At 38.6% G+C, this 21831-nt stretch overlaps 1 protein-coding gene across 2 annotated transcripts in view; it reads left to right on the forward strand.

The window, feature by feature from the left end:
- EIF5B (eukaryotic translation initiation factor 5B) overlaps positions 1-21831 on the forward strand; it is a 38288-nt gene that overhangs the window by 11337 nt on the left and 5120 nt on the right. The window contains exons 2-18 of one of the 2 annotated variants that reach the window (XM_082278247.1): positions 2495-2620; positions 2710-2797; positions 3181-3823; positions 4289-4509; positions 4641-4791; positions 6391-6486; positions 7550-7636; positions 9035-9124; positions 12652-12950; positions 13564-13671; positions 13816-13926; positions 14791-14858; positions 16027-16168; positions 17724-17855; positions 18506-18688; positions 18814-18975; positions 20595-20726. In XM_082278247.1, the coding sequence (XP_082134373.1) occupies positions 2495-2620; positions 2710-2797; positions 3181-3823; positions 4289-4509; positions 4641-4791; positions 6391-6486; positions 7550-7636; positions 9035-9124; positions 12652-12950; positions 13564-13671; positions 13816-13926; positions 14791-14858; positions 16027-16168; positions 17724-17855; positions 18506-18688; positions 18814-18975; positions 20595-20726 (2839 nt within the window). The remainder of the gene's footprint in view (positions 1-2494; positions 2621-2709; positions 2798-3180; positions 3824-4288; positions 4510-4640; positions 4792-6390; positions 6487-7549; positions 7637-9034; positions 9125-12651; positions 12951-13563; positions 13672-13815; positions 13927-14790; positions 14859-16026; positions 16169-17723; positions 17856-18505; positions 18689-18813; positions 18976-20594; positions 20727-21831) is intronic. The other variant, XM_082278248.1, reaches the window with a different exon arrangement.

Genomic DNA, 21831 nt, shown 5'->3' on the forward strand with positions numbered 1-21831 from the left:
AAACTAAGCAGTGGAAGCCAAGTTTGGAAAGGTTTTTGTATTGATGCCACAATTGTGACAGCTGAACAGTCTTTATTATTATTCCCAAACTCCTTGTTTGTGGGTGTTAAAGCTTAATGTCTGTCAAATAGTTTTTTTCAGTGTTTGAGATTCCCCCCCCCCCCCCCCCCAAAAAAGAAGTTTTCTTCAAAGTTCACTTGAAGTGAGTTATCAACAGCAAATAAACCCTTGCCCCCTTAAAGCCTGTACCCTGGAAAACATGAGGTACCATAGACATCTTTGCTTGTAGCAAAACACCCATGTGATGTGTTTTATGTTTGGACATAACTTTCTGCTAAAATGCATTGTGAAAAGTCAACCTTGATAATACCCATGTAAAATATGAGCTGTTTAGAGGCCTGGTGCTTTAGTATCTAAACAACCACATGATTAAGGTCCTGTAGTAATGGGAGCTTGGAAGAAGTAGTAGTAGAGCATGTATTTTGGTGTTTTCAAACTATTTCAAGCTTGGATATGACTCAGTCTCCTCAGTTAACTCCTAGAGGAAAAGGAGGTAAGCAAGTGTGCTTAATAAACTTGATATTCAGCAATTAATGCAAAAACAAGTTTGAGGGCCTATGTGTAGGCCTAGATATAGTGTAGTTAGCCTGACATTAGGACTTTAATTCTAGGTGTAGAAGTGAATGGCATCTTTATTTCAGCTGTTACCCCTGGTATACAGCCAGTTAAACTGCTTATAAAAACAGCTCTTAAATTGCTGAAACATCAAATCGTCTTAGGGTGAGAACAGCCAAAATGTGTATTTTCTCTTGAGGGAGGTGAGAATTACTGTAGAGATCTTGCATTTACTATTTGAGAGATACATTTCTTTCGACAAATGTATTACAAATCAAGTCAGCACATGAGGGAGTGTTACTAGGTATATTTTAGGTGTGTTTTTTCTTCTCCTGGCTAAGAGTATCTCTGGCAATACTGGTGCTGTACAGTGAGGTACTTTGTTGTGCTGCTTTTTATTTGGTTTGTTCAGTCTACCCAGAAGAAAATATAAGATCTTAAAAATACAAATAATTGATCTTGGCCTTTAAATAAATGGAGTACTTTGTTGCTTAGTTGTGCTGTTGTCACATACAGACAGTATTTGGTGACTTGCATATTCCCAGTATGTGGGATAAAATGTTTGTGAGTGTCAGCATTCACTTGCAAAAGAATCCAGCCCTTTCCTTTTTGCAAAGAGAGCTGCAACTAAGACTTACTGAATTTTTAGAATCTGTAGCTGAATAATTAAATACTTGGTTTTCTTTATTAAGGTTCAACTTCTGAGTTTATAAATTGGCAAGACTGAAGGTCTGATAGTTTAGAATTTGCTGATGTCTTGAAAGTCCTGAATCTGGAAGAAATTAATTTCCCTTATTTTCTGGATACAGTTTTGGGTATTTGGTGGGCCAGCCTTTGGCTGATTTGTCCTGAGTGGATGCTAGTAAGTGAGACAGTGACATTGTAAAACAGCAGTTTTCTGCTCAGGTATCTAAGAGGGAGTTAAATTAAATATTAACAGCTTGTTGATTAAACGGGTTTTGAAACTGCCAGTTGTGATAAAAGTGGCATCAGACCAGTTTTGATCTGAATACTGAAGCTTTAAGTGTGAAGCAGGGAATAAGTAAGTCTCCTGTCTTATAATTGCACTCTGAATCTGATCAGGTGGTAAAATGTTTGGACAAAAACTTCTTTTGGCTTTCTTTAGGCCTCAGAGAGGTAGTACTAAGGCAAGTGGTACAAATGGTTGCTTGCCAATTTCATTGGTATTTTTTATGATCTGCTTTAAAGACTGGCTTGGAGCTGAACTCTGTTCTTCTGTGTGACTTCTTTTCTTGAGAGATAATAAAATTTTCAGTCTGATGGCAAAGCATAGGCAACTGTTATTGTGAGTCGGAAGTTGTAAAGAACTTCCACTTACTTGGTTAATAAAAATACAGTCGTTTTTTTGTTTGCAAAAGGATGTTTGAGGGAGCAGATAAATATCTTAGTTGGATTCCCTGGCTGTGATTTGCAAAATTTCTTCTGTTTGTGCTTCATTTTTACACTTCGATTGTGGTGGCTGCTTTTCTATCAATGACACCTGTAATTTGAAGGGCCAAACAACTTATCTTTTGGAGGAACAAAGTCAAACAGTCTAGTTACATTCTTCCAAGAAGTTATATCAAATTGCACAGCTCAACTTTTAAAGTCGGTGTTGCAAGAACTGAATGTGTTTTATTGTTCCACCTCCCTTCATGCAGATGACACGTGTGAAGGTTTTTCCTTCACTTCCTACTGAGTGGAATAAGGTAACAGTGCACAATCGTTTGTTAAACGTGGGGTATTTTTTCCTGCATTGCATATGTTTTGTGATTGATTTTGCATTTTCAAACTTTTATTTGTTTTATTCAGATGGCTTCTACTTGTGTAAATTCAACGTTTGAACTAGTGATATCCCTGCTTTCCTTCTTCATTTCAGTGCAAAAGATGATATTGATATTGATGCCCTTGCTGCAGAGATAGAAGGTGCAGGAGCTGCAAAGGATCAAGAGCCTCAGAAATCCAAAGGCAAAAAGAAAAAAGAGAAGAAGAAACAAGATTTTGAGTAAGTTTGGGTTTTTTCCACCTGCCTGATCTTATTCCATTATCCAAAAACTCAGTTATTTAAATGCCCTAACTTCTTTCTTATTCTAGTGAAGATGATATCCTGAAGGAGCTGGAGGAACTGTCAATAGAGGCACAAGGAGGGAAAGTTGACAGGGAACAACCTTCTACAGGAAAGGTGAACACTGAAAGGGAGGTGGGCTTTTTAATAGGAAATAGTTATGAGACACTTCTGTCCCAGAGAAATTCTAGTGTTGCAGTGTAGTTGGAGATCCAATGTGAGACATGTAGCTAGCATGTTCTTTTAGTTATATTTGATAATATTTTCATAGTAAAGTCAATCATGAAAAAAGCCATGTCTTCATGCTGATAATTATTCAAAGCCAGTCAGAATAAATCTTAATTGTGGGCTGAAGTATGGTACACTCAGCAGGAATAGTTATTGCTTTCAAACTTTGTCCTCAATAAGAGAGGTTTTTCGTGATGTATCTCAATGCTACTTCTTAGCTCATGAGGGCAAGTAACTTTTCATGGCTGATTATTGAATTGTTTAATTACTAGGTTGAAAATGACAATGAAGAAAGCTTATCAAAACAAGATAAAAAGAGGAAAGGAAAGAATAAAAAAGCCAATCTGGAAAATGACTATGACAGCGAGGAAGTGGAAGATAAAAAATCTAAAAAAACTCAGAAAGCAAAACAAGACATGCTTTCTGGCAGTGATGATGATGATCATGAGACACAGCTTAAGAAAAGCAAAGGGAAAACTCAGAAGTCAAATAAAAAACACGATTTGTCAGAAGATGAAACTAACATTAAGAAAAGCAAAGAGCGTGGGGGAGGAGTGTCTACAGGGGAGAGTGGTGATGAATCAGATGAGGTCTCCCAGTCTAGAAAACGACAAAAGAAAAACCAAAAGCCAAAGTCTGCTCCTGCTGCTGAAAGTGGGGATGATGAAGAAGAACCTTCATTCAAATTAAAAACAGCGGCTCAGAAGAAGGCAGAAAAAAAAGAACGTGAAAGAAAAAAACGTGAAGAAGAAAAAGCCAAATTGAGGAAACAGAAAGAGAAGGAAGAACTAGAAGGTGGTAAAGAACCAGCAAAGCCAAAGGAATCTCTAAAAAAAGCTGAAGAGAAGGCTTCTCCTGAAGCTACAGCAATCCCTGGCCCTAGGGAAAAAGGAGAGACTCCTGCAGGAACAGAAGGTTTGTAATATAGTTTCTAAAACTGTAATTTAAATACCACAGTTTTTACAAGGCCGGAGAGGTGCCAGGCAGTGATGATAGTTTGTTGGTTTATTTTGAATTGTGAATGCTGGATGTTTGGTAGCCTTGTCTGCCCCTCTGTGTTGGCTCACAGGTGGCTGTGTTTTCTGGCCTGTAGTCTGTTCAGGTACATGGGAAAACAAGCCAGGTGATGAATTCTCATTACAGTATATGATTACAGTTCTGTATAGCAAGAGTATTTTTTTCACTTCACTTACTCTGATACTTTAAGACTTCAGGCCATGACTTGAGACAGTTTTATTGTTTTCATTATGAAATGTTTATGTAGAAGCCAGAGAAAATATTCCTCATTTGATGTTATTTATCATATTTGAAATATAAATTGTACTTAGAGTATCTTTGAAATTTCTGGGATCTTTGAATGTATGCCTGTTCTTTCTGTAGCTGATGACAATGAAGGGGACAAAAAGAAAAAAGACAAGAAAAAAAAGAAGGGTGAGAAAGAAGAAAAAGAGAAAGAGAAGAAGAAGGGTCCCAGTAAAGCCACAGTTAAAGCCATGCAAGAAGCTTTGGCTAAAATGAAAGAGGAGGAGGAAAGAGCAAAAAGAGAGGAGGAAGAACGCATAAGACGATTGGAGGAACTTGAAGCAAAACGCAAAGAGGAGGTAACCTTAATCTGTCTGCTTGCTGGTGCAGTTGGTGAATTAATCCTTAATATGTTTCTTGTAAAAAGAATATGCTTGGGCAGCTTTTGTGTAAAGCATGCTTTAGAGTTTCTGCATGTTTTTTTCTCTAGGAACGATTAGAGCAAGAGAGGAAAGAAAGAAAGAAACAGAAGGAAAAAGAGAGGAAGGAGCGTTTGAAGAAGGAGGGAAAGCTTTTAACAAAAACTCAACGAGAAGCCAGAGCCAGAGCAGAGGCTACTCTTAAACTACTCCAAGCTCAGGGTAGGCAGTAAAGTTTAATAATAATTAAAACCAAACCAAGAAACCCAACCAAACTTCCTATCTGTTATTGCTCTGTGTTTATTTTTTTTCCTCTCTGGAGCTAGGAGGGAGGGTACTGAGTGATTCCATGTAAAGGTGCTCCGTTGTCAAGGAAGGCAGTGTGCGCCCTCCCTTCTCCTTTATTTTTGAAGTAGGTTTAAGTGTCTGTATTTTCATCTTACACTTTAAATATACAACTTTTTAATACTGTCTACTTTCAGTTAAAGATGTTAGTTGTGGAACTTAGGAAAAAGCACTTAAAGAAGTGGTGTAGTCCAAAGGCCAGGAAAAGCAGATGGGCTGTGTTGAAGGTCTTGTAAGACCAGTGATCTGGATCTTGTTGAATTAGTTCATGTGCTCAATTAGGCAAGTGCATCGTTTTACTTCAAAAACAACGGGGGAAGTCCATGGAGAAGATGTGTTTTTCTCTGGGATTTGCAGAAGTATGTAAGAGCTTTCCTACTTTTTCTGCGAAATATGATCTGTCTCCATTGCAATGAAGCAAATTTGTCCAATATATTGTAAGTAAAATGTCCTAATTGTTCTTGGTGTCTGGTTTGTGACTAAAAAAAGAAAGTAATTTGTGAGTGCTGAGTGTCTTTGTATTTGTAGAGTACACTGTCTGACACTTTACTGGTAGGTGGATGTATAAATATAGGAATCTCTGTAGCTAGTAAAATGTTTGGAGTTCTTAAACATACACAAAGGCTATTTCTCCTCGGTTGTTGCTGTAGCTATAAGAATCTTTCTATTTATGTGCCCCTACAACTGGATTTTTGTTAAATCTGCAATATAAGTCAGTCAGTAACTGAGAAAATTTTTAACGTGCAGCAGGAATTAAGTTTTTAATTTGTCTTTGCATGAAACTTCTTTTGATTGAATCCCTTCATACATTACAGCACCTGCTTCCTGGTGAGGCAAAGATGAAGCTGGTGAATTGAACCTGGCATTATTTTAATACCTGAAATCATCAGTGTTGTAAAATTAAAAAAAAATAAAACAACAACAAACCAAAACTCAAACCCCCAAACAAACAAAACAAACAAAATCCACCAACCTCCCAACATGGAGCAAAAGGGAAAATGCCATCTGCTGAGCAACTTTAAGCATTTAAGAAGAGTTGTGGCTCTGAACTACTCCAAATTGTCTGAAATTAGGAGCCTTGGCAGACAGGTTTTAAGTGAGTGTTTGCATAGCAGACCTTAAAGATAAACCTGAGGTATATGTTCATGACATTTTATGTAGGTCTGTGATTAACCTCAAACCTGCAGTTGTAGAATCTGATTTGATTTACTGTTTATTTTTTGTTTCATTGCCATCCCCTTCTTCCAGTTATCTGACCTCTTTTTGAGAGCAGTCAGGAGTATCTGAAGACTCATACTTCACTCAAGTTTTCTAGCTTTTGAATTCAGACTTTTAAAAAGATAAAATATGCACTGAACCCACTTTCTACTCTTTCTTCTTCCATCTTGCAATTTTGGAAGACATGTTGTTATTTAAACCAAAGTTTAATAATTACCTGGATTTTCTTTTTAACAAATCTTTTGTTTTGTTTTGCAGGTGTTGAAGTGCCATCCAAAGACTCTGTGCCAAAGAAGAGGCCAATATATGAAGACAAAAAGAGAAAGAAGCAGCAGCAGCCAGAAAATAAAGAAGGTGTAGTTTGCATATAGGGAGACCTAATAGATTAGTCACATTTCTGGAAATATTTCTGAAATAAATCAGCTAATCTTAAGCTAATTGCACTTCAAGGTGCCTCTGGGGTTTTTTTTTATATCCCTGCCCTCACATCCAAGTGCTGATGCATTAGGATCCTAAAGTTGTTTTGAAGGCTGCTCTCTTAATCCTTTTTTTACAGTCTACTTGACTGTTATTTTTTCCTAACCTGGATAGTGTCTTTAGATTTTCTAAATTTTGGATATGTACAGAGTATAAAGGCCTTTTATGAATGTGACATTGAATGCTTTGTGTGCATATGTAGGTCAAATACAAAGTAGTTTGAGTAGTAATGACTTATTGTTAAGTCTGAGTTTGTCCCAGGATGAAAAGGGATTGATCCTAGTTTTAGTACTTTTAAATTGGAGACAGTTTGTTCATTTGTTTTCTTGTATATAAAACCAGATTTCAGCTCCTGGGTGCCAGTTGTTCAGAGTAATTCAAAGAGCTTGCATTTTTGAAACCTTAGAATTTATTGCACTGGTTAGATGTAGGTTGGACATTTTTTTTACTTCAGTGGTTTCCCTGGGGGTTACTGTGGCTCTTAAGGCTAATCTTTAGTTTAAAAAATGTAGATGTATTTCTTACTTAGCTAGTTTTTATTTTTTTTTTTTCTCCTTAATTTCACATTAGTTATGTGCCTGCTTATCATTTATGGAGTGTGTGTAAAGAATTGAAAATGCTGCTTCTCCGAATTGTATTGGTGATTTTTTTTTCTTTTTCTTTCTCTTTCTCTTTTTTTTTTTTTTTTTTTTTTAGTTTGTATTTTTAATGGAACAGTGGGGGAAGTATGGGTAGTTCATTTGTATTACGCCATTTTCTCTTGTCTTTTAAAGGAAGTGAGGAGTTTTTAATGTCAATAACTGACCTATCTTATAAATCTATTCAACTGCTTAGAAAGCCAAATGTTTTCCAAATAAGCTGGAGTGGAGCTGTATGTATGAGTAAGTCAGTTTGCACTTTGAAAGTATGTAGCAACCAACTTCCTGTCTTGCAATTCCAGAAAGTGTGGAGGTAACTTCCCCAGCTGAAGATGCAGTAGAACTGGAAACACCAGTAAAAGAAGAGACTCCTCTTCCAGCAGAGCCGGGTTGGTAGTAATGCTAATAAATTTCAAACACTTAAGCATGTGTGTCAGTGCTGCATGATAGTTATCATACGTTTCTGGATGGGGCTAAATGGCCATCCTTTCTTGAGGTAGTTGCTTTTTTTTTTCTTTCTTAAGGGAGGAACCGCTGAAATTTTATGGAATAAAAGGCATGAAACCTCAAAATGAGTGTATAAAGGTCCCTTATTCAGGGTGAACTCCAGTGTTCAATTGGCTTAGTCAATTATCTCCAGTAAGCATATTCTGTGCCCTGTTCACTCCCCTGACTTTTCATTTGCTTTTACAAGTCTGTTTTGTCAACAGTTAGGTGGAGGTAGGGAGGAAATATTCTGCTTCTAGTATTGATAGTGCAACATTCACAGTGCTCGTATTCTTTATTGCAGATATTTTGCTTTCACAAGTACTGAATGTGGAGGATATGTGTTAGCTTGTGAAACTGAGTTATCAGCAAGTGATCGTTACCCTCATTTTTGCCTACACACAGCACTTGCTTTATCAAAATCACATTGTACTGGACTTCTTCCTCAGCAAGGAGACTGTTTCAATTTTTACCCTTATTATTAAGTCAGACAAATACTGACAAAATGTGCAGCTTTTGAAAACAAAGCTGAAAGTGTCCTGTGATTCTAGCTTGGCTTATCTTATGATTGGCATTCCATTGCCATAAGAGAAGGGCTCACCAGCAGAATGTTAGTTCCTAGCTAATATTCTAGCAGTGTGGAACTTAGTCTTCATTTCAGAGAGCTGAAATTTTTGACACGTGCTGCAGCAAATATATATTGTATAATGCTTCTTTTGGAGAGGGTTGCAAGTTTGCCTTTTTCCATTTGTCTCTTACTAAGAGCTGCAGTCTCTTAGTAAATCTTACTGAATTCCTTCTGAATGAGTATGTTTAATGCTTCTGGAATCCATGGTATAATTATTTTAAGGCACCTGGTGTCCTTCTTGTAGACAATTTGTATTTTCTCACTAATTACAATTCTACTTTAAGTCGTATTCTTGTTTCTCTGTTACTTTGTTACACATTGTGACTGTTAATTGGGCAACTCCTTGCAAGGATCATGATTGTTGTAGAGGTTTGTGTGGCAGGCATGATGCAGGCACTGACGTGATATGCAGGCAGGAGCTAGATGAGTTGGTTTTCTGTGTCTTTCACAAAAGTTTGTCTAGGCAAAGATGCTAGCACTACATGATTTTTGTGGAGAATTGGAGATTATTTCTTAAGTATGCAGCATCTTCTTTTTATGGAATGTGGAGATAATTCGATAGAATTATGGTAACAGCAAACTTGTAAATTGTAGTTGTCAGTATGTCAAAAAAAAGGGCATCTAAAAATGTTGTATGTTGCTGGACTGACTTTTTTTCTGTTGGATTTCTTAGTTTCAGAAGAAAAGGAAGAAGAAGATGAAACAGAAGATGCAGGTCTGGATGACTGGGAAGCTATGGTTAGTGATGAAGATGGAGAGAAAGGTGGGCATGTAGATACCAAATGTATGATTTTTCTGGTTAAGAGGCTTTGGGCTGAGTTTTCTGTTTCTATAGAAAACAATATTTTATTTAGATTTTTTTCTCTACTCTGTTAGATAAATTATGAGGTAAGTTTGATGATAAATAGATGTAAGAATCTCTTCTCAAAAGCAGAGCTTTCAGAAGTCACACACTGTCGCGGGTTCGGTTTGTAACCGGGCAGAAACACCAATTTAGTGTAGTGGTTTGGTCCAAAATACTCATTACTGTTTATCTGCTGTGAGATAAGAATTAGGAGAAATGCAAAGCTGGCACCAAACTTGAAAGAATATAAAGAAGTTTATTAACAGACCTAAAAGAAGGGAGAAAAGAAAAAAAAATTATACCACCTTCAGAACTCTCCTCCTCCCCCCACCTTCCTCCCTTCTCCCACTGACAATGTAAAAAGACAACCCTTAAGATGTTCAGTCTGTTTAGCACTTCCATAATAACCTTGTTCAGTCCATTTAGAAAGAGAAGTCTCTTCTTGCTCATGCTATGAATGAAAACAGTATCACCACGAGACAGCCGCCCACTTCCAAATATTGTTCAGTCCATTTAGGAAGAGGAGTCTCTCTGCCTGCGTGTGAGTCCTTTCCCCCGACTTGCAGCTTTTCCCGCAACTGCTTTCGAGGGTCCACTCTTGAAGTTTTTTGGGGTACAATTTTAAGGTTGAGCCGTTCAGAAACAAAAACAGAGGCCCTTCTCCTTCCCTGGGAGCAAAGGGTCTTCTTCAGCTTCATCTTTAGGACAATCTCTGGGAGCATCTCTAGGGACTGAGGTTTTCTCCTTTCCCATTTGGAGCAAAAGTCCTCATCTGGTCCATCTCTCCCTGTCCAAACTTCTCATGAAATTACAGCTGCGTCAGCATCTGCCTATCTCAGAGCAGGTGCTTTTGCTTACGAGTTGAACACTCCACCCCCCATATCTTCATGAAATTACAACAGGATACTCTGATATATCATAGCTTCACAACAGAATTTCAGCTTTAAGCATCTCCTCTCTCTCTTCCCTCAGGTTTTCAGCTCTTCACAGCAATAAAAAGGGTTAATCTCACCTCGGCCTTGCAGTTTTGCAGCTGGAATGTTGAATTTTTCTTATCGCAGTGGAGAGGGGGGGGAGCCGAGCCGCTCCGGCTGCCCACGGCAAGGCAGTGGGGGGGGTTCCATGGCTGGAACAGGTCCATGGCTCCAGGATGGCCGTGGCCCAGCCTGGCCTGGCCTGAGCAGGGCCTGGGCCGGGCCCGCTGGCCCCCACACAGGGCCCGCAGCCACCTGTGCCAGCGCCGGAAACGAGAGAGAGCTTGGAGGGGGAGTTTCCCTATTCTTAAATGTGGATCACAGAGGTGTTCACAACTTTAAGTGGCTTAGAGAATTGTCCATATTCAAACTGGCCAGCTGATAGGTTCTATCAGTTCCCAGAGGAAACTGTAAGCACCCCTTAGCAAGGACGTCCCTTCCAGGACTATGCTTGCTAACCTATGACACACACATACTGCTTAAGAAGACAACCCTTTGGTAATACTCTTATGTGCAATTACCATCTAAAATAATTAGGTTGTAATTTTTTGTTGTTTTTTTTATGGGAGTAAAAATCCTCTTAATATGTGCTTAAACCACCTTTGGAAGTTTAGGGAAACCTTTTACCTGGTATTGTATTTCTCTAGTAATTGTTCCAAAGCCATAGTATTTTTACGATATGAATCTGGCAACATCTAGGAGAGATGTTTTCAAAGAAGTGGGGGTCTAAAATGGTGTGAAGGTTAAGTGTGCATGTGTTATAGTAAGTTCTCTTCTACAAGGGAAGGCTGAGAGAATTGGGATTGTTCAGCCTGGAATAGAGAAGGCTTTGGGGTGACCTAATTGTGGCCTTCCAGTACCTGAAGGGAGTTTACAGGAAAGATGGGAGTGAAACTATTTACAAGACCATGTAGTGACAGGACAAGGGGAAATTGATTCAAACTGAGAGTAGGTTTAGTTTAGATATTAGGAAAAGATTCTTTACAGCGAGGGTGGTGAGGCACTGGAACAGGTTGTCCAGAGAGGTTGTGGATGCCCCGTCCCTGGAAGTTTTCCAGGCCAGGTTGGATGGGGCTTTGAGCAACCTGGTCTAAGTGGAAGGTGTCCCTGCCCTTGGCAGGGAGGCTGTAACTAGTTGGTCTTTGAAGTCCCTTTCAGCCAAAACCATTCTGTGATTCTATGATACGCTTCTTTGAGAGGCAGGTTTGGAAGAAAGGAAGGAAGAACATCCATATTCCTGTGCACGTGTGCCAAAGGCCATAGTCTGTCTGCATTCAACAACAGTGCTTATGGGGAGCTTAAAACTGTGCAAGAGTGCAGGGATAACTTCTCAGATATTTTTTTCCAGTGGTGGAGAAAAGTGTATTTCTGTGAGCCATCCTGAACAGGAGTTTGTTACTGGACTTAGTGCTTCCATAATGTCTTCATTGTTTCTTATGCTCAAAGACTATTTATTCATCAAATACTTTTTACTTGCTCAAGCCTATACTTCTGACACCTGTGCTTTCAAGTGTAGTGCTTGATAATACAGATACACACAGCAGAATGGACTTCATTCCAGCACAGGTCTGTTCCTCTGGTGCTTTTGAGTTCTAAGGGCTGCTCACCTTCTTGAGCGTTTGTTTTAGTCTGGTACCACTGTCCTGGAGAGGACATAGCACTACTTACTGCTTGGATTTGAAGGCTCTGCCAATGGGATCCAGAAAAAGAACCTTCCTGGGAATTAGATTTAGTGTATTACTAAGATGATGGACTATGAGAGTAGCAAGGAAATGTAACTTATCTCTAGGAGTAGTGAGCCTGCCAGCAGTGCTGTGAGGAGGAGAATCCATGGTTTTAAAGCGATCATCAGCTTGCCTCTTATGATTTTACAGATGATTATAAATGGGAAGCTTTCAAAGAAAGAAAATTACTTTTTGATAATTCTTTTTGTCTGCTTATTGAAGAATTACTATGAAAAATGATTAATCTTCTCTGAACAGTCAAAGAAAACCTGAAGATGAGACTTTTTTATAGGTGTAAAAGAGACAATTTATTCTGATTGTTATATCTGATTAAATGTGCGTTCCTGATCAGTAGTACAGAATCCATATAGTAATGATCTGGAGTATTTTGGCTTTATTAAAAAGGTGTTGGTGCATTATTCCTTTATGAAGTGCACATGACTTTAAAGAACATCTGAATGTTTGCAAATAATGTTAAACATAAGTGTGCTGATAATATTGTTCTTCACCCCACCCCAAACTTGCTTTGCTTCTGGATTTGAAACACAAGCCAGCAACTCTGAACATAAAACACTCTTTTTTTTTTTTTAACATTGGAAGTTGAAAAATGGTCTTGACAAGCACTTATTGTAGCACTTACTCTGTCTTCATTCTTCTCTAGTAGTCTCTTTTGCTTTCTCATGCCATCTCCCCCACAAGTGTGAACTTAGAGAATTTTTACTTTAGTGTTTTTTTTTTTTTTTTTTAGCAGAGAGCAAACCTGTCCATATTGAAGTCAAAGAACAAAATGAAGTGGACGAGGAAGAGGAGGAGGAGGACGAGGAGGAGGAAGAGGAAGAAGAGAGTGAAGAATCTGAAGATAGTGAAGGCAGTGAAGATGAGGATGAAAAGACTTCAGATGAGAGAGAGGCAGACTCCCAAGCTATTGGAAAACAATCTATGGAAAAAAAGCCCAGCAAGGAGATTAGCTCTGATTCTGAGTATGACTCTGATGATGACCGCACTAAGGAGGAGCGTGCTTATGACAAAGCTAAACGGAGAATTGAGGTATTAAGATACACTTGGATTCTTGTGTTGTATAACAAACAGATTAATTTTCAGTTAATTTCATCAAATTTGTCAAAATGTTGGCTGTGTCAGGGCTAATATTTAAGCAGGTTCATAAATTGTGTTAATTAAAAAATACATACTTGGTTTTGTCTGAAGATAAAGTACTCGTTTTTAGGTAATTTGACCACAAAGATGGCAATTTCAGTGTTGTTGCCCTCCAGCTCTATATCCCTCCTGGAGAAAGAGGCTTTTTTCCTTTACAGATAGATATTTTCAAGTTTTAGAAGATGTGTCTAAACTGTTCATTGCTTTCATGGCTACTAATGTTCTTGGTTTCCTCACCCAAGGTGCTTGTTGAGAATGCACCATCAGCAAAGCCACTGTTAGTGGCTATAACAACTTAGCCTACTAGGCTGTAACCAGAACCAACCAACCAAAAATTTAACTGTTGAAAATTTTTGATTTACCAAAAGAGGGTTGGAAGACCTTAAATTGCCTTGAAAGTATTAGTCCCACAGTTAACTCTGTGTTTGTATGTATGTAATCAAGTCAAGAGGTGAGCTGTGGTTTTTGGTTTATACTTACCATTTTTTATGTGTCTTTTACATAGAAGCGACGAGCTGAAAACAGCAAAAATATGAACACTGAAAAGCTCAGAGCACCAGTGATCTGTGTCCTGGGGCATGTAGACACAGGCAAGACCAAAATTTTAGATAAGGTAAGGTGTGGAGTGTGAAAGCACTGCCGGTGCCTCTTGCTTGAGCACATATTTTTTTGGTTGAAGACAGAAAGAATTAGAGTGTGCTCAGACATAACTTTAGTCTCTTATATGTAAGTATTTCTGGTCTTTTTTTGTCATTAGCTCCGCCACACTCACGTGCAGGACAGTGAAGCTGGTGGTATCACTCAGCAGATTGGTGCAACTAATGTTCCCCTTGAAGCTATTAATGAACAAACCAAGATGGTGAAAAATGTAAGTTACAACACGTCACCAACTGCATCTTAAAAATATGAAATGTAGATTAATAAAGGCCTTGTGAGATTGCCTGACATGGACAGATGTACTTTCCCCCCCTCTCTTATTTTGGGGTTGTTTTTTAATTCCTATCATTCCCCCACCAAAGGGGAGGTTGTCTCATTTTTCATACACTTGTTAATTTCAGTTAATGCATTGCTGTTTCTTCAGAAAAATATGCAAGTACTGTTTACTATGTTCTGGACAGTGCATATATGTACATAGACTGTTTACTTGTCAGTATTTTGATTGTGAATTGAGACTTTTGAAACCTTAAGACTCTTGAAACCTCTTGAGTATATTTTCTGTTAAAAACTTACCCTTTGCTGTATGTGCTGAAATTTGGCCAATTCCTGGGCGATTAATTTTATCGTGTTACACAAATAGTAACTGTTCTGTATTGTGTGTTTTGGGTACTATATCCTATTTTGCTCGCAGAAGCAGCTGGCTGCACAGCCTTGGTGTAGTAACGGCTTTTTCCGAGATTTTACTCAACTTACTAAATATGTAAAATTAGGGGAGAGGAGAAAATCATCAAGATAAGGATGGTACATCTCACTACCCTGAAATGTTTTTTTCTTCTGTAGGCTGCCTTGTCTTACAGATTTTAGCTTAGCTTATGGCCAGTTGATACCTGGAGGAATGTGCTGCATCATTTCTTTAATATTGAAATGACTGGCGACTGATTAGGTTTATAGAAGGTGCTGGCCTTAAAATATGTATCTGGATTTTTAAAGTACAGACTGTCAGTAATGTTGCCGGCTCTTTTTTTTTTTTTTCTTGTGTAATCTCTACAAGATGGCTAATATTTTGAAATGTTAGTTTGACAGAGAGAACATAAAAATTCCAGGCATGCTGATAATCGACACTCCAGGACATGAGTCCTTCAGGTAATGTTTTCTCATAATGTTGTACTTCTCAGAACTGATGGCTAAAGCATTTGGGGATTTTTTTAGCAAAGTGTGAGGTCTTTGCTTAATTCATTGTGTTAGTTCTCACTTGAAAAAAAAGTCCAACTAAACCAACTTAACGTAGAGGAATTAAGTGGATTTGCTTCATTTGCAGGTGCTTTTTATATCTGGTTAATTGCTGGCCTTTTATAGCTGATTAATTTTCTGTCTTCGTGCCAATTGAGCCATGAATATCTGAAAAAGCATGTAAATAAATAGTTAGTGTAAGAGGAAATTTGGAAGCAGGAAGCTAGCTGGAGGAAAAAAGGTGAGGATTTCAGGTGACCTAACTACTCTGCTATGAAAAATTAAAACTTTTGTCCTAGTCTCTCATTCAGTGTCTGAATGTAGTAACTGAGTTCCTAAGACTGGAAGTTACTAATTGCACAAGTCATCTGAGTCTTAGCAGAGATCAAATGCTGTCTAGGAACACCAGTGGCATGCAGGCAAGCCACTAAATCAGCTTTTAAGGTTAAAACATGACATGCATAACTGAACTCCCTGAGGTGAGATCTTGGGTGAAATCTTGAAACAGAAGAATTAGGACTTTGATGTGACATTTTTCAGTATAAACCTTTGTAAGCATTGAAATGCTGTGTTGTGGGGCCCTTGGTAATGTTCAGATCAGTATCTTGGCATCGTACCTTTTAGAGCTCTCCATCTTCTTGCCAGGTTTTGTTTGGCAACAAAGATGCGCTAGTCTATTTACAGTGTATTGTATAAAATCATGATAGTCTTAGTGTTTATGTGGTATATAAAAAGTCTTGTTCAGGTTTTGCACTCCTGCATTTCACTTTAACTGTCTCAAGTGTCACTCAGAAAATGATCAGAACATATCTTATATTGTAAAACTATATAATAATATGAAAACTTTCAGGAGAATAATAGTTTCTTAGTTTTGCTTACACATTCTTTAATGTATTTTGTTAAATGAAAATTACGAAGTGTCATTTGAATGGTTTACATTTTTGAGGGGAAATAACTAATTGATGAGCTTTAGCTTTTTGTTTGTCAGTGTAAGTTTGACATTGTACTTGGTGTTTTCATAAAGGTTCTGTTGCTAAGTGACTGATTTTTTTTTTTTTTTTGCTGTCTTTTAATATCACAGCAATCTAAGAAATAGAGGAAGCTCACTTTGTGATATTGCTATACTTGTAGTTGACATCATGCATGGTTTGGAGCCACAGACAATTGAATCAATAAATCTGTTGAAATCAAAGAAATGCCCATTTATAGTAGCTCTCAACAAGGTAGGATAGCTTTTTATTCTAATAGTGTATTTCTCCACTCTAATAGTGTATTTGGCTTTTGACAATTGTGTGTTTTCTTCCTTGAACTGGAATTGTTTTGTGTAGTCTGAAGGGGTCGTTCTTGGGTCCTGTGTGTTGCATTTTTTTGTGTCCTTGATACAACAATGGCTCTACAGGAGCTTTGTGGAACAATCTGATCTTCTTGGAGTCCTTACTGGTAAATTTTGTTGCCTTATGTAACTTTTGTATATGATTCACACTTCTGGAAAGTTGTACTTCAATTGTGGGTTTTTTTCCCTTGTGCCTACTTGTACAGATTTGTGTGCATTCTGATAAAATTGCAACACAAGCTTCACGTTGACAGGTCATACTTTATTTTAGCCACTGATACTGGTTAGTTTGACTTGAAGAGAAGCCGACTTTAAGCCCATGGAGCAGTAATGTTAATCACTGGTGGGAAGTGTTTTGGGCTTTGCAATATTAGATGGAAAATTAGCCAGCTATTTTCAGCCCTGTTTTTAGAAATCCTGTGCATGAGAAGTTATGCTGCCTGTTTGTGATGACTCGATGAATTATATAATATGTATATGGAAATTGCTCATGTCCAATGACTTTGGAAGCTATCTGACATGCTGACAGAGAGCTGTCAGAAGGCTATTCATTTGCAGTGTAAAAAGTGCAATATACTTCAAAAAATGAAAGGAGCATTAAGATTGAAGATGGTTGGAACTGAGGAGGCTGTTATCTCATTGCCAAAACCAGCTACTTTTTGAAAGAACACAAACAACTTCTTGGATAAAGAGGTGTCCAGGCCTTACAGCAGAGTAGTGTAGAGTTCTGTCTTGGTCAGACACAAAGACCCAACTGTCTTTCATTGCCATCAAAGACCTACAGTGAGCCTGAAATTAAATAGCTAAGAGCTCTTGCATTTTAAGTTGTAGTTGTATTATTTGACCAGGTTATAATCCATTTTCTTAAGATGTAGTTTTGATTTGTACAGCAAATAGGTTTTTGGGCTAAACCTGTCCTGCTTTGGCAGCTGTCTTGGGGAAGTGTTTCTGAAATACAGTTGTGTCTTTTGAACAGCCCCACTCTGGTCCCTTCTCTATAGCAACATGGGAAAGGGTCCATATTTACCAGTAAATTTTAAAAGTTCTTTGTAAAACTAGTGTAGTCTCTTTTCAGGAAAAACCATAAACACCTCTGTGGTTTTTGTTTTTTTTTGTGTGTATGTGAATCTATAAACAGGTGTCTTCTGAATGTTTTATTTTAACCTTGATGTAATTTATGCATATAAACTTTTTCCATATGAACCTAGATTACTGTAGCTCGAATTTTTAAAATCTGAAATGATATTGCTATCCTGTAATACTGCCTGACTTAAACAGAGCTAAATATAGCAGCTAAAGCAAATAAAAACTATTTCATTTGATTACTGGAGCAGGTAGATGGCTGGCTAAGTTGGCTGATAAAGTATTTCTCACTGATGATGTGGCATAAGCATAAAGACACCCTTAGTAAGCTGTATAAGATGACATACTGCTGTATTTTCAAGATTGATAGGTTGTATGACTGGAAAAAAAGTCCAGATACAGATGTAGCTGTCACCTTAAAGAAGCAGAAAAAAAATACAAAAGATGAATTTGAAGAACGTGCAAAAGCTATCATAGTGGAATTTGCAAAACAGGTAGGTTGGAATATTCAAGGTTCTTTGCTGAGCAGAAGTGATAGTAAAGGGTGGATGAGTGGTGTGGTTTGTTTTGGGTTTGTGGGTGCTTTTTGTTTTGTTTTTTCCCGTTTCCTCAAAACAACTTGGAATATCAAGAAAACTGTTGCATCTCTTCTGACACGTTGGTGTTGGCCTCTCATAAACCAAGCTTCGTTGTTTTTACATTTTATGTAATTTTAATTGCTCCATCCTTAGCGCTGGTTTGGAGAAAAATATCTAATTGCTGTGCATGGTCAATGGAGTCATGAACAGCAGATGAGGTTTTCTGTCACTGTTCTTTTTCTCTTTGGGAATAGCCTGAGAGAATCCCATCTGTCTCTTTTTCTCTTGGATGCTGGCAGGGTATGAATCACATCAGTTCTGGGAACTTCTTCTGTTGGTGACATACAATGCTGTCTAGAAGCTAGATGGGATAATTAACTTTGTAGAGTTATCCCACACTGTTTCCAAGTGTGGATTGAGGTTCCATAGCATGCTGTCAGTAACAGTGTTGGTTTTTGAAATTGGGATTTAAAAAATGCAGTGGTATTTGACTGAGCTTGAATGTTGCTGTTAATAATGATGTGTATATGTGCTTTTCCCTATATAACTATTAATCCTGATTCCAGGGCTTGAACGCTGCCTTGTTCTATGAGAATAAGGATCCTCGCACTTTTGTTTCTCTTGTACCTACCTCTGCTCACACAGGGGATGGCATGGGAAGTCTGATAGCTCTTCTTGTTGAGCTCACACAAACCATGCTGACCAAGAGACTGGCAGAGTGTCAGGAGCTGAGAGCTCAAGTCATGGAGGTAATACAGCAACTCTTCTTGAAATTCATACAGAAATTTCTCCCTTCCCTGCACCCTTCCTCCTGGTAAAAAATTTATGTTTGAAGTGCTTAAATAAGAAGTAACTTTTTTCCCCTTTCATTCAGGTTAAAGCACTGCCAGGCATGGGCACTACCATAGATGTTATTCTGATTAATGGACGTCTGAGAGAAGGAGACACCATTATTGTTCCTGGGGTAGAAGGTCCTATCGTAACTCAGATTAGAGGTCTTCTGCTGCCTCCTCCTATGAAGGAGCTACGAGTTAAGGTATGGCAGCTGGTTACTGTACTGGTATTTAGACCCAGGAAAAAAATAAATCAAACTTTATAAAAAGAGAATGTAGTAGAATGTGGTTATAGTAACGGTATTTAAAGGGGGCTTCAAGGGCAATGCAGGGTGCATCTGGTGTCTCTTGTGAAAATGTATGTTCCTGTTGGGGTGTGTGTTGTCACAGCAGTGGCAAAGAAAATGGTCAAGGAATTAACTTGCTGTGAGGTTTAGGATGTGTATGCTTTAATAAGGGATTCAAGTATGTGGCTACATGTGAGAGGGAGATACCCATCTTAAATGGAAACTGGAGTGTACTACTACAGTGACTTCTGAGTTAAAGTTATAATATTAGTAAAAGTGGTTTTTTAGTAACAAAAATCACATACACTTAGATTTGAGAAAAGTGAACACATGAGTTTCTAGGGCTGGTTGGTGAGTGCCAGTGACCACGACTTCTGCAGAATCTGCAGCCTCTTGGCATTTACAAAGGTTGTTGGAGGTTTTGCTGCCCTAGTCTTACTAGCCTGAGGAGAGACCCTGAATTTGAGATCCTTCCTGGCTTTCCATGAAATGAGGAGGAGACTTTCCATGGCTTTCCATGAAATGAGGAGGAGACACAGAAGCAAAAGGCTGTAAATAAATGAATACATATGTTAAGATTAGTGCATGCAATTCAAAGGTGATGAAAAGAGCTGCTTTGATGTTTCCTGTTTAAAAGGGAAGGAATAAATGTCTGCACAGATTTTTTTTTTTAAGGCAAAGAAAACTTCGGTACAGATAACCTAGGTGAATGTAATAGGACAGGCTTTAAGGTTTGGGGACCTTGAGCTGGGGAAGTGGACCTAGGGTAGCTGTTCAGCTCTTTTGAGGCAGGCAGTGAGGATACATTTTGACTCAGCTTGTTCATGTGGAATTGTCCTTGAAGTAAGACCCACATTCTGGGGTGGAGAGCTAAAGGATAGAGGTTTGCAGGAACAAAGTGCTTACTGAGGAGGGAAGCTGCCTTGCAGTTTTAAGAGAAGGATGGGACATCTAAATAAATTAAGAAACAAATCAGAAAATCCTTCCAACATGAATTTAAAGATCTTATTTGTTACGTCTTAGAGCCATGCCCTGAGTGTGAGATCTTTGAGGTTCCCCTGGATGAGGGGAGAACCTTGGAAATTGAACATGGAATTATGCACATGGGAAGGCTGGATGGCATCCAGTGGGAGATCAAGACAGCCCTTCCTGCACAGAGCCTTGGGCTGTGTGTCAGCGAAGCTTTAGTGTTTTTGTTAAGCTCTTGGCATCTTCCCATCACTTGCCTATGGGGCTGAATTTGTGGGGTTTTATTCGTGAGTAGCTGTCTATTGCTGCTTGTTCTTTTCTAGTTTATGTTCCTTTTTGGCCCCCTCCTCTTCTTTTAGAAGACTTCCCTGTGTCCTGCCCACCTCGGCAGGGGTGCAGGGGGTATCTGAAGGGAGAAGAGCACAAAGACTGAGACGTGCAAATGAAAAGCAGAGACAATCACTGATGAAAAGCTGGGAGCTGCTGCACTTCGCTGCTCAGCACTGAGTTGTGTTGCTGTGCACCAGCACAGAAGTCTTTGCTAATGTGTATATTCTCTTTTTCAGAACCAGTATGAAAAGCACAAAGAAGTTGTTGCTGCTCAAGGCGTGAAGATTCTTGGGAAAGACTTGGAAAAGACCTTGGCTGGTTTGCCATTGCTCGTAGCTCATAAAGAGGATGAAGTCCCAGTCCTCAAGGTGAGGTGGCTGATGTTGAAGTACAACACACTGAGGGTAACTTGAGCTCTCTGGTGATGCAACTCAAATGTTGAGAGCTCAGTTTGCAAATAACTGGGTTTTTTGGTTGTTTTAAAAACTGTTCCAGTAACACGTTTTAGCCTTGTGCTCATGTGAAGCTTTGGTGGTGTGATGTTTTTAGTATCTTGACCGTTAGTTTTTTCCCTAACATTTTGCTGGGGTGTCTCTGCTGCTAGAATAAGGTTTGAACACAAGTATCATGGCATAGTTTGGCTCTGTTATTTACTGATTTGGTATTTTTAATAATTTATGGAAATATTCTAATCAAATTATATTAGGTACATATCTACTGGTGGAGTTCTGCAAACTCTACTAATTGCAAAGCTAATTTAAGACTTTTGTAATAAATTTCTTTTGGGACTTACATGTTAAAAATGACAGAAGAAAGGATATAGCTATCCTAAACCCAAAACTGCTTCTTGTTTTCCAAAGGCAGGAAGTTAGTTTAGAAAGGAAACTCACATGTTGCTAATTTACTTCTAATCATAGTTTTCCTTTAGTCTTCTGTCTATTTATTTGTGCTTCTGAAGGGAGGTCAAACTTTTGGGGTGTCCAAACACAGACCTTGTTGCTTGGTACATATGAGTATTTACTTAAAGTGTACTACTGGTAGTAGATGGCTAAAAGTCAATGGCAAAACCCATTCATCTGCCAGAGGAAGAGGCTTTGCTGCTCTTGCATCCTGTTTTGTACCCAGGCCTAAAGAGTGTTCAGGATCCTTTCCAGCTCATGGTTCTAGGTGTCAGCTTTTGTCACTGATCCTCAGGCGGCCAAGGGCATTGCCACACAATGTTTGCACAGCCTTGCCAGCAGAAAATTGCAGTGCTGGGGAAAGTGATGTGTAGTCTGCAGAGAAATGTTACCAGCTCTGAAGGTGGGCATCTGCCCAGTTTATGATCACCTTCCTGCAAAATCCTCAGGTCTAGTTCAGCTCAGGCTTTTCTAATGCCAGAAACAGTCAGGAGTCTCATTGGCTGTGTGTGACTTACACTGCATGTCTGTCAGGTGGGACCTATCAGCATGGCTGTCGCATATTTTCAGCAGC

Source organism: Coloeus monedula, assembly GCF_965178545.1.
Source record: "Coloeus monedula genome assembly, chromosome: 3".
In the NCBI taxonomy this organism is placed as follows: Eukaryota; Metazoa; Chordata; class Aves; order Passeriformes; family Corvidae; genus Coloeus; species Coloeus monedula.